Below are 13391 nucleotides of genomic sequence, written 5' to 3'. Positions count from 1 at the left end.
GGGTTGCATAATAACCAATTATATATTAATGGTGGGTGAACGTCTGTAGTCAGATGTGTAGTGTAGAAGAAAGGGAAAAAATGGGGAATGTGCTCTGGATGCTCTAGATCAGGGGTCCCCAACTCCAGTCCTCAAGGCCCACCAACAGGTCATGTTTTCAGGATTTCCTTTGCATTGCACAGGTGATGCAATTATTACCTGGGCAAGACTAAGGAAATCCTGAAAACATGACCTGTTGGTGGGCCTTGAGGACTGGAGTTGGGGACCCCTGCTCTAGATAACTGTGTTATTTTATGCAGAGACGAGTCCTGGCAGAAAGAAGTGATAGCGGTCTGCGCTGGATTAAAAAGAAACGTAAAGATGAAGGACTTTAGCTAGAGACGTCACTGGTGAGTATGTTACCTGTACACTGACACCATACACTGTATACTGTATACAGAGCTCCTGTGTATAATGTCACTGGTGATCACTATATTATCTGTACACTATACACTATATACAGAGCTCCTGTGTATAATGTCACTAGTGATCGCTGTATTACATGTACACTGTACCCTATATACAGAGCTCCTGTGTATAATGTCACTGGTGATCCCTGTATTACCTGTACACTGACACTATATAAAGAGATCCTGTGTATAATGGCATCGGTGACCACGGTATTACCTGTACACACACTGCTTACTAAGTACAGATCTCCTGTGTATAATGGCACTTATGGTGATAGTATTTTTTTAAATTAATGATCAGTATTGTACTATTCAGTCACAATGTGAAGGTAATATGTTGTCCAGCCATGGTGTAGCGGTATTTATTCCTTGTATGTGCTATTATTCAGTCACTGTGTGGTGGTAATATGTGGTCTGTTCATGTTGTGTTGGTATTTGTTCCTTTTATGTAGTTGGTCACCATGTGATGGTAATGTGTGGTCTGGACATGCTGAAGTGGTATTTGTCCCTTGTATGTGGCATTGTTCAGTCACTGTGGTGGTAATATGTGGTCTGCACATGGTGTGGCGGTATTTGTTCCTTGTAGATAGTATTATAGGTCACTATGTGGTGATAATATGGCGTCTGGTCATGGTGTTGTGGTATTTGTCCCTTGCATGTGGTATTGTTGGTCATTTGAAAAATTGAAAAATAAATAAAAATACATCTAAATTGTATTGCATATTTTAACAAATGTTTAATAGGTTAGAGTAGCGTAGGGCCCGGAGTCTACCTTGTTGTCGTCTCAGATTAAAAAAAACCCTTTGGCCAAAACAAAAGCTGCTGGCTATGTGTTTGATCTGGGGATGGGAACTGTTAGGGTATGTTCACACGTTCCTGATTTCCATCCTTTTTTTTTTCAGGACTGTTTTTTAAAAAACTGCAGCTCTTGGCAGAAAACGCAGGTCCTTTTTTTTGGTCCTTTTTTGGTCCTTTTTTGATGCGTTTTTTGATGCGTTTTTTGATGCATTTTTTGATGCAGTTTTCTAGCCAGAGTCTGTGTTTTTTAGGAATTTTTTTAGGGTTAAAATGGCTGAAAATACCCTAACCCTACCCCTAACCCTAACCCTACCCCTAACCCTACCCCTAACCCTACCCCTAACCCTACCCCTAACCCTAACCCTACCCCTAACCCTACCCCTAACCCTAACCCTATTCTAACCTTAGTGAAAAAAAAAAAAAATTCTTTATTTTTTTTATTGTCCCTACCTATGGGGGTGACAAAGGGGGGGGGTCATTTACTATTTGTTTTATTTTGATCACTGAGATAGGTTATATCTCAGTGATCAAAATGCACTTTGTAACGAATCTGCCGGCCGGCAGATTCGGCGGGCGCACTGCGCATGCGCCCGCCATTTTGCAAGATGGCGGCGCCCAGGGAGAAGACGGCCGGACGGACACCGGGAGGCCGGGTAAGTATAAGGGGGGGAGATTAGGGCACGGGGGGGGGCATCGGAGCACGGGGGGGCATCGGAGCACGGGGGGGTGACATCGGAGCACGGGGGAGGGGCATCGGAGCATGGGGGGGTGGGATCGGGGCAGCCACACTCCACCCACGCACTTCCGCCCGCTTCCCCGCACTTCCTGCTGCAGCGGTTCTGCACCACGAACCGCAATAAAACCCGCAGATCTATTTTTGATCTGCGGGTTTTACTGCGGGTTTGACCTCACAATGGAGGTCTATGGGTGCAGAACCGCTGCTGTTTTACAAAAAGAAGTGACATGGTACTTCTTTTTTACCGCAGCTAATCAGTGCGGTTTTTTTTTTTCAATTCAGGACCATGTGCACAGTGGGTCCTGTTTTCCATAGGGTACAGTGTACTGTACCCTGCATGGAAAACAGCCGCGGAACCGCAGCGGCAAAACCGCTGCGTTTCCGCGGTAAAAAACGCACTGTGTGAACATGGCCTTAATGTGTGATTTGTGAGAAGTGGAGTTTTGCCAAGAGACAGTGGTGGGGCTGTGGACAGTTCGAGGGGTGGAGGCGGGGCTGGGGTGGAGCCTGGGCGGAGTCTTAAGAGGGCCCTGAAAATTTTGCCAGTATGGGGCCCTGAAATTCCTAGTGGCAGCCCTGCCCCAGTGTATTACAGCCGATGCTCCACTATAAAGTGGATAACATGACTTACAGATATTTGCATACAGCTGTAGGGTGGGCCCCAGACACCCCAGTCCGACCCTGACTATGAGTTATAACAATGGCAATAAATCGCATGTATTATACAAGTTATTGCATTCCTGTAGACATTCCTGCTACCTCTCTGATAGTGTAGCCATGCTTTATGTTTACACTGCGCAGTTTTGCACATTATGGCTGATGCCTTAGTGCAGGGGTCCCCAACTCCAGTCCTCAAGGCCCACCAACATGTCATGTTTTCAGGATTTCCTTAGTCTTGCCCAGGTAATAATTGCATCACCTGTGCAATGCAAAGGAAATCCTGAAAACATGACCTGTTGGTGGGCCTTGAGGACTGGAGTTGGGGACCCCTGCCTTAGTGGATAGGAATTTGTAAAAATTGTGCATGACTGGCACACTGCTTTTTTACTACAATAGCTGCCCTATTTCTTTCAGTTTTATTTCTCATTCTAAATTGCAAGATTCATATCTTACCATTACTGTGTTATATAAATATGCAGTGGCTCAGTGGCTAGCACAGCAGCCTTGCATCACTAGGGGCCCTGGGTTCAAATCCCACCAAGGTCAACATCTGCATGGAGTTGTATGTTCGTATGTTCTCCCCATGTTTGTGTGCGTAGGTTCCTCCAGGTTCTCCAATTTCCTCCCACACTCCAAAGACATAGTGATAGGGATTCTAGATTGCGAGCCCCATCGGGGACAGTACTGATAATGTTTGTAAAGTGCTGTGGAATATGATAAAGCTATATAGGCAAAGCATAATAAATAAAATAATACACAGACTCATCACAAAATTGCTGGTATCTAATGTGCAGTGTGGAGTTTGGTTTCTCAGTTTTTGACTTTGTGCCCTATCAGCCTTTTTTTAAATTATTTTCTTGCACCTCTATGCAAACTCAGCAATATGGGATCTTACTGAAGTATCCCATAATTACTACGTTACATCAGAAGTATCATCTCATTATTAATACTAGTGCACACTCACAAAACATTATTCCATATTCATTTCCACTCCTATGCATTCACTACAGTTTGGTCGGTACTTACCATTACAAGCAGTCCGGTTGGTACCTACGTGGTGATAACTTTCCTGGCAGTCCCATTTCTCTACTCCTTTGGCACGACGTAGGCCGCTAAATACAAGTAGTGTCCAGAAAACAGTTAATATAAGGCACATAATCTCTTCTTGTGCTTTCTGTCCATAGGCTACATGTCACTTGTCCTTCATCCTGTGCAGCTCTCTGTCAGACGGGCACTCGGTCTCCTGGACACTGCTTTTCAGATCCAACATCATATTGTGTAGCAACCCCTGATCTTTGTTTTCCTCCTTTTTGCCTTGCTCCAACAATACCGTGACCTCTTCCAGTATACAACAATTCTAATTAGTTATGTGTCCTGATTTTTTTTTTTTTTTTTGGAAGCAAAGTATGAAATGCCAGGCACCCTAGTGACAAATGTAGCACTTCAGCATATGCTTCTGGGGAGATTTTCTTCTACAGGGTCAGAGCAAATTGCTTGGTGATAACCCTTAGTTGGTGGTGAATACTATGCCAGGGTCTGTCTTTCCCAAATACTGCCTCCTTTAAAATGCTTCCTTGCCACACCTCCCAGCTCCTTAGTGCCAGCAGACTGGAGACTGCCATAGGTCTTTCCCAAGCTACAAAGAAGAGAATGCAGACTGAGAACAAACACACGACCACTTGTAATTCTTTTCATACATTGCGTACGGTGTGTACAGACAGTGTTATGTGTTTCTTTTACCGTTCAATGAGTCTGATATTAGATATGAAGGACATTTTTGGTTAATACTTGAAATCCACTTTAGTCTTCCTTCATAAAGAAACTTGAAAGAGATAGGTGACCTGAAAAACAAAGCTGTCTGACTTGTCCTGTACTGGAACTATTTAGATTTAGATTGATTCTGCATTGCAGACGTCTGGATTTTCTGATGAGTACTGACTGAGAGTTATAGTGACACAGTTCATTTAGGATTATTATTATGACCAAAATCAAATTAGACTAATGAAGATAGTTTAGAAGGGTTCTCCACTGTATATTTGTAACATGATTTTATGGAACATACAAATATATATGTATAACAAGTTCTCCTCATGCACTTGTTATTGCAACCTACCTCATGGTTATCCTATTTTTAAAATGTCTGCTGGTGGACGAGCATGTGACTAGACCTGTCTCTTAGCCTCCTCCAATGGAAAAACACTGCATGTGGAAACATGTTTTTCTACTGGAGGAGATTGATGCTCAGGTCTGGTCACATGCTCCTCCACCAACGGCCATTTTGAGAACAAGAGCTCTGTGCCGTCTTTCAGTAAGGCTGCATGAATGAGATTGGCGCTGATGCTGTAATAAGCATATATTAGTAAGTTCCACAAAATCGTGTCCCCAACACATTTTTCTAAATAAAGATAAACTGGTCAGATTCCTTTAACTCATATCACTAGATTTTATGCGGCTTTTAGACTGGGGCTAGATAGCGCCTTTGACCATGACACCTGTCGCGGGACCAAAGTTTGTTAGGCATCTCTGCTGCATCAGAGAGCCACATAAGTGATTTGCAACCCTGAGGGTAATGGGACAGCAAAAAGCAAGTTGCAAAAAATCTGACACTTGGACTTCTTGTGACTTACTTGTCACAGAGTTTCCTCTGGGTCACAATGTGACCCTGTTCAGTTGTAAGACACTGCCATGTAGCAGAATTACTTTCACTTAACGAAGTTTGGTCACTCACAACACGTGACGTGACCAAAGATGTGCTGTAGCCTCAGCTACATACTAGTTACAAATGACAACTACTTTGATATTAAACATGCTTGCAAAGAGATTTGGGGCATGCAGTAAGTGCCTGAATTTGGCACATCTTTTAGCTGTCATGGACTGGAGTACATTTCTGTTGTAATTTACTCCATTTTTGTAGTGTAAATTATGATTACTTTGCCTGAACTCAGACTTGTCTCTTTCCTGTAAGCCATGGGCCATGGGCTAAGGGCCACATTGCATTACTGAACCAATCCAAAGGGCTACAAAGAAAAATAAATGGGTACTTACATGAATACATCACCTGAACCAATGTCAGTACATTAATACATCATCTGTAAGTTCTAGGTATTTTAAGAGGATTTAGAGAGTTTCTGCTCAGTGCTCAGTTTCTTCTCCAAAAGATCAGTGGGAATACACCCAAATTTACTTCAACCAAAAACCAAGAAGAGAGATCTAACCCAATATTCATATGAATTTCAAGTAGAAACACAAACCTATAACCAAAAAAACTACTTGAAAGAATATATACTATAACACAAAATTTATAAAACCAAATATTTTATTGTATTAAGACACTAAACAAAACTAAACACAGAAATATGGAGGAGGCACATAATATAAGTCACAGAAGCACTTGTACAGGGACAAATATAACAACTTTAATATATAATAATAATTATACCCTTGCCTCTGGTTAAATTGTTAGTATAAACATTAGCCATGATAAGGAAAAGCAAACAGGCACATGAATGCCATCAATTTATCCCAAATAAGTGGATTTAATATAAATCCCTATAGGTAACCCAAATACACTAAGTGCATAGTGCATAGTACATATAGCAATCACTGCCAGTATTAAGTAGTATAAGGTGCAATACACGTATAGCAATCTCTGTCAGTCTCAAATGGTCTAAGGTGCAGAGTGCATATAATAGTCCTTACTGGTCCTCATGTCAGCGTTCTGTGCCTCGACCCCGCGACGCGCGTTTCGCACGTTGCTTCTTCAGGGAGTGATACCAGATATTTTGGATAAATTGATGGCATTCATGTGCCTGTTTGCTTTTCCTTATCGTGGCTCATGTTTATACTAACAATTTAACCAGAGGCAAGGGTATAATGATTATTATATATTAAAGTTGTTATATTTGTCCCTGTACAAGTGCTTCTGTGACTTATATTATGTGCCTCCTACATATTTCTGTGTTTAGTTTTGTTTAGTGTCTTAATACAATAAAATATTTGGTTGCATAAATTTTGTGTTATAGTATATATTCTTTCAAGTAGTTTTTTTGGTTATACACCCAAATTTACCCTGAGCTTTTGGAGCAGAAATTCAATCAAATCCTTTCTCATAGTCTCAAAACTAAGATTTTTCAGTTTTAACATTAAGCACGTTATGGATTGCTACATGATCAGAACCACTGTCAGTACATGAATGCAGTACCAATACCACCATCAGTACATGAATACATCACCAGAACCACTATCAGTACATGACTGCAGAGCCAGAAACACAGTCAGTACATGAATGCAGGGACATAACTACTGTTAGTACATGAATGGAGCACCAGAATCACTGTCGGTATATGAATACAGCTCTAGAACCACCATCAGTATATGAATACACCACCAGAACCACTGTCAGTACATGAATATAGCACTAGAACCTCTATCAGTACATAATTACATCACAGGAGCCACAGTTAGTATAGGAATACATCACAATGATCAGCACTATCATCTTTAGTATTTGATTAGCCCCAAATACACTTGTAGCATGTGAATCTGCAACTCCCAGTAGATCCTGAACAAAGGTAAGGAGATACTGGGAGTTGTAGTTACTAGTCATCATCAACCTGCAACTATACAGGAAACACAGCACTGATGAGACATAGTCACTATCACAAATAAATATTTGCATCCAGGTACCTTATAGGTGACATCTTCTCTGATTGAAGTTGTTCTCCTTCTGTTCTTCTCTACTTTGTCTAGATGCCATCGATGAGATTCCATGCCCAGAGATCATCTCTCCAGACTTCCCTCTTCTCCATCTTCAGCAACACTTCCTGACATAGTGTCCTTAAAATTAAAAGTATCATTATACTGCCCCATAAATAAAAATATCTCCCCAAGCTTGACTTCTCCATAATTTCCTCCCATGCTGCCCCTATCCATAATATTCCTCCACACTGCTCCTATCCATAATATTTCTCCACACTGCCCCTCCATAATATTCCTCCACACTAATCCTATCTATAATATCCTCACACACTGCCCCTTTTTTAAAATGTTCCCCACACACTACCCCTCGCCATAATGTAGCCATACACTGCTCCTATCCATTATATCCCCCACACACTGCTCCTTATCCATAAATGTCCTACACATTGTCCTCTCTAACATATCTCCCACATTGCCCCTCTGCACACTGTGCCCCCTTCACAATTCCACCCCCTTCAACACCAGTTGCCCCATAAGGTGTCCTCATAGTAAAAGTGATATTAACACCTTCCCCACTCCTCCCCTCTTATAATAGGCTATTTAGTTTCAGATCCTCCTGGAGTGCTTACTGTCTTCTTCCACGTTCTAGCCTCCTCTGTGCTGCAACGCCAACGACAGCAGCAATGTGAAGAAATCACGGACTAATGACCCCATCACACTGCTGCAAATAGGGCCGAGGGCTGTTGAGTCCTGCTCTGCATTGGCCTAGTCCCAATGCTGACATGTTCAACTGTGTTCGTATCTGAATACAGTTAACTATAGGAAAACAAAAAAAATCCGAACAGGACACATTATCGTATAGCAGCATATAGAAAAAAGTCCTCTGCCTCAATTAAAAGGACTTGGGAAAATATCCATATAGACACTCCTCAATATCATTAAATACAAAAAACATGGAGTACAGTCCAATAATTTATGTAAACATATAATAATTTTATTACATAAAGGCACATTAACATAAACTCTTAAAAAAAATTGTATCAAGACAAGCAGCATAGAGAGGGATGGGAAAACAGAAAAATGGGTCTCTCTGTCTGTATCATGTAATGGGGTGGTGAGGAGCAATCATAAGATATATGTATTCAGATACTCTCAAAAGTGCTAGTGCTAATAATGACATGTGGGCATTTGTGGATTCAAATTAAGTCATGTAACCCTGCCAATACAAGTCAATACATTATGAGATAATACACATCCACCACATGCCATACATATACATAGGTCAAATAATGCCCTTACCCATAGTTCCCAAGAGACACTACGATAGCAGCCCCAAGGCGCGTTTCCCGTTGTCTTCTTCTCTGTGCTGATTGTCTTGATACACAATTTTTTTTTAGAATTTATGTTAATGTGCCTTTATATGTATTAAAATTGTTATACACTGCTCAAAATAATAAAGGGAACACTTAAACAACAGAATATAACTCCAAGGAAATCAAACTTCTGTGAAATCAAACTGTCCACTTAGGAAGCAGCACTATTTGACAATCAATTTCACATGCTGTTGTGCAAATGGAATAGACAACAAATGGAAATTATTGGCAATTATCAAGACACACTCAGTAAATGAGTGGTTCTGCAGGTGGGTGTTATGAACTGGTGGTTTAGGAGCAACATAGGACGAGCTCTGAAGGAGGTGTGTTGTGAATTCTGTGGCTGAATTCACTTCTGTGGTCACAAGTGGTATTGCAGTCTCTGGGCTTCCTCCCTCAGGTGTTTTGGTGAGCTCGTTGGCTGCCTTGCTATTTAGCTCCACCTGAGTCTGTCTTCCTTGCTCCTTGTCAATGTTCCAGTGTTGGATCTGAGCTACTGCATCTTTCCTTGGGCCTGCTGCTCTGCTAGATAAGTGCTTCTAGTTTGTTTTCTGTTTTTTCTGTCCAGCTTGCTATTAACTTTTGCTGGAAGCTCTGAGAAGCAAAGGAGTGCACCGCCGTGCTGTTAGTTCGGCACGGTGGGTCTTTTTGCCCCTTTGCGTGGTTTTCGTTTTAGGGTTTTTTGTAGACTGCATAGTTCTCTTTGCTATCCTCGCTCTGTCTAGAATATCGGGCCTCACTTTGCTGAATCTATTTCATTCCTACGTTTGTCTTTTCATCTTGCTAACAGTCATTATATGTGGGGGGCTGCCTATTCCTTTGGGGGATTTCTCTGAGGTAAGTCAGGCTTGTATTTCTATCTTCAGGCTAGTCAGCTCCTCAGGCAGTGTCGAGTTGCATAGGTAGTGTTAGGCGCAATCCACTGCTGCTTATAGTTGTGTGAGGATAGATCAGGTACTGCAGTCTACAGAGATTCCACGTCTCAGAGCTCGTCCTATTGTTTTTGGTTATTGCCAGATCTCTGTATGTGCGCTGATTACTGCACGCTGTGTTGCCTGATTGCCAGCCATAACAGTACAAGGAGCCAAACCAATGATTCCCAATAGAGGGAAAAAAGAAATCCTGACAGCATTTTTTTTTCTTAGCTCTGTCTTCAGTCTTTTTTTTCCCCTAGACATTAGAGTGCTTCAGGACACAGCTGTGGACATGGATATTCAGGCTCTGTGCTCCTCAATGGATAATCTCGTTGTAAATGTACAAAAGATTCAAGATACTATTGATCAGAAATCGATGCTAGAACCAAGAATTCCGATTCCTGATTTGTTTTTTGGTGACAGAACTAAGTTCCTGAGCTTCAGAAATAATTGTAAGCTATTTTTGGCCTTGAAACCTCATTCTTCTGGTAATCCTATTCAACAGGTTTTGATTATTATTTCTTTTTTGCGCGGCGACCCACAGGACTGGGCGTTTTCTCTTGCACCAGGAGATTCTGCATTGAGTAATGTTGATGCATTTTTCCAGGCGCTGGGATTGCTTTACGATGAGCCTAATTCAGTGGATCAGGCTGAGAAAAATCTGCTGGCTTTATGCCAGGGTCAGGATGATGTAGAAGTATATTGTCAGAAATTTAGGAAGTGGTCAGTACTCACTCTGTGGAATGAATCTGCACTAGCGGCTTTGTTCAGAAAGGGTCTCTCTGAAGCTCTTAAGGATGTAATGGTGGGATTTCCTATGCCTGCTGGTTTGAATGAGTCTATGTCCTTGGCCATTCAGATCGGTCATCGCTTGCGCGAGCGTAAATCTGTGCACCATCTGGCGGTATTGTCTGAGAGTAAACCTGAGCCTATGCAGTGCGACAGGACTATGACTAAAGTAGAACGGCAAGAACACAGACGTCTGAACAGACTGTGTTTCTATTGTGGTGATTCTACTCATGCTATTTCTAATTGTCCTAAACGCACTAGGCGGTTCGATAGCTCTGCCGTTATTGGTACGGTACAGTCCAAATTCCTTTTGTCCATTACCTTAATGTGCTCTTTGTCATCGTATTCTGTCATGGCGTTTGTGGATTCAGGCGCTGCCCTGAATCTGATGGATTTGGATTATGCTAAACGTTGTGGATTTTTCTTGGAGCCTTTGCGGTGTCCTATTCCGTTGAGAGGAATTGATGCTACACCTTTGGCCAAGAATAAGCCTCAGTACTGGGCCCAGCTGACCATGTGCATTGCTCCTGCACATCAGGAAGTTATTCGCTTTCTGGTACTGCATAATTTGCATGATGTGGTCGTGTTGGGGTTGCCATGGCTACAAACCCATAATCCAGTATTGGATTGGAACTCTATGTCGGTAACCAGCTGGGGTTGTCAGGGAGTACATGGTGATGTTCCATTTTTGTCTATTTCGTCATCCATTCCTTCTGACATCCCAGAGTTCTTGTCGGACTTTCAGGATGTATTTGAAGAGTCCAAGTCTGATGCCCTACCTCCGCATAGGAATTGTGATTGTGCTATCGATTTGATTCCTGGTAGTAAATTCCCTAAGGGTCGTTTATTTAATTTGTCCGTACCTGAACACACCGCTATGCGCAGTTATGTGAAGGAGTCCCTGGAGAAGGGACATATTCGCCCATCGTCGTCACCATTGGGAGCAGGGTTCTTTTTTGTAGCCAAGAAGGATGGTTCGCTAAGACCGTGTATTGATTACCGCCTTCTTAATAAGATCACTGTTAAGTTTCAGTATCCCTTGCCATTGATTTCTGACTTGTTTGCTCGGATTAAGGGGGCTAGTTGGTTTACTAAGATTGATCTTCGTGGTGCGTATAATCTGGTGAGAATCAGGCAGGGAGATGAATGGAAAACGGCATTTAATACGCCCGAGGGTCATTTTGAGTATCTGGTGATGCCGTTCGGACTTGCCAATGCTCCATCTGTTTTTCAGTCTTTTATGCATGACATTTTCCGTGAGTATCTGGATAAATTCTTGATTGTTTACTTGGATGACATTTTGATCTTCTCAGATGATTGGGAGTCTCATGTGAAGCAAGTCAGAATGGTTTTCCAGGTACTGCGTGCTAATTCCTTGTTCGTGAAGGGATCAAAGTGTCTCTTCGGTGTGCAGAAAGTTTCATTTTTGGGGTTCATCTTTTCCCCTTCTACTATCGAGATGGATCCGGTTAAGGTTCAGGCCATCCAGGATTGGACTCAGCCGACATCTCTAAAAAGTCTGCAGAAATTCCTGGGCTTTGCTAATTTTTATCGTCGCTTCATCTGTAATTTTTCTAGCATTGCCAGACCATTGACCGATTTGACCAAGAAGGGTGCTGATTTGGTTAATTGGTCTTCTGCTGCCGTGGAAGCTTTTCAGGAGTTGAAGCGTCGTTTTTGCTGTGCCCCTGTGTTGTGTCAACCTGATGTTTCTCTTCCGTTCCAGGTCGAGGTTGATGCTTCTGAGATTGGTGCAGGGGCGGTTTTGTCACAGAGAGGTTCTGGTTGCTCAGTGTTCAAACCATGTGCTTTCTTTTCCAGGAAATTTTCTGCTGCTGAGCGTAATTATGATGTGGGCAACCGAGAGTTGCTGGCCATGAAGTGGGCATTCGAGGAGTGGCGTCATTGGCTTGAGGGTGCTAAGCATCACGTGGTGGTTTTGACTGATCATAAGAACCTTACTTATCTTGAGTCTGCCAAGCGCTTGAATCCTAGACAGGCCCGTTGGTCGTTATTTTTTGCTCGTTTTGATTTTGTGATTTCATACCTTCCGGGCTCTAAAAATGTGAAGGCGGATGCTCTGTCTAGGAGTTTTGTGCCCGACTCTCCGGGGTTATCTGAGCCGGCGAGTATCCTCAAGGAAGGAGTCATTGTGTCTGCCATCTCCCCTGATTTGCGGAGAGTGTTGCAGAAATTTCAGGCTAATAAACCTGATCGTTGTCCGGCCGAGAAACTGTTCGTCCCTGATAGGTGGACTAGTAAAGTTATCTCTGAACTTCATTGTTCGGTGCTGGCCGGTCATCCAGGAATCTTTGGTACCAGGGAGTTGGTTGCTAGATCCTTCTGGTGGCCATCTCTGTCGCGGGATGTGCGTGCTTTTGTGCAGTCCTGTGGAATTTGTGCTAGGGCTAAGCCCTGCTGTTCACGTGCCAGTGGGTTGCTTTTGCCCTTGCTGGTCCCGAAGAGGCCTTGGACACATATTTCGATGGATTTCATTTCTGACCTTCCCGTTTCTCAAAAAATGTCGGTCATTTGGGTGGTCTGTGATCGCTTTTCTAAAATGGTCCATCTGGTGCCCTTGGTTAAATTGCCTTCCTCCTCTGATTTGGTGCCTTTGTTCTTCCAGCATGTGGTTCGTTTACATGGCATTCCTGAGAATATTGTTTCTGACAGAGGTTTCCAGTTTGTCTCGAGGTTCTGGCGAGCCTTTTGTGGTAGGATGGGCATTGACCTATCTTTCTCCTCGGCCTTCCATCCTCAGACTAATGGCCAGACCGAACGAACCAATCAGACCTTGGAAACATATCTGAGATGTTTTGTTTCCGCTGACCAGGATGATTGGGTGTCCTTTTTGCCGTTGGCTGAGTTCGCCCTTAATAATCGGGCCAGCTCGGCTACCTTGGTCTCTCCATTTTTCTGCAATTCTGGGTTCCATCCTCGTTTCTCTTCAGGACAGGTTGAGTCTTCGGACTGT

At 42.8% G+C, this 13391-nt stretch overlaps 1 protein-coding gene across 4 annotated transcripts in view; it reads right to left on the bottom strand.

Moving 5' to 3' along the window:
* EGF (epidermal growth factor) overlaps positions 1–4181 on the bottom strand; it is a 249875-nt gene extending 245694 nt beyond the window's left edge. For all 4 annotated transcript variants that reach the window (XM_069743852.1, XM_069743849.1, XM_069743850.1 and 1 more), the window contains exon 1: positions 3670–4181. In XM_069743852.1, coding sequence (XP_069599953.1) covers positions 3670–3799 — 130 coding nt within the window. In that variant the 5' untranslated portion in view covers positions 3800–4181. The remainder of the gene's footprint in view (positions 1–3669) is intronic.
* Positions 4182–13391: the final 9210 nt, after the last annotated feature.

This window comes from Ranitomeya imitator, chromosome 1, assembly GCF_032444005.1.
Source record: "Ranitomeya imitator isolate aRanImi1 chromosome 1, aRanImi1.pri, whole genome shotgun sequence".
In the NCBI taxonomy this organism is placed as follows: domain Eukaryota; kingdom Metazoa; phylum Chordata; class Amphibia; order Anura; family Dendrobatidae; genus Ranitomeya; species Ranitomeya imitator.
Note: the sequence above shows the minus strand (reverse complement) of the source record. Positions and strands in the feature narration are given on the sequence as shown.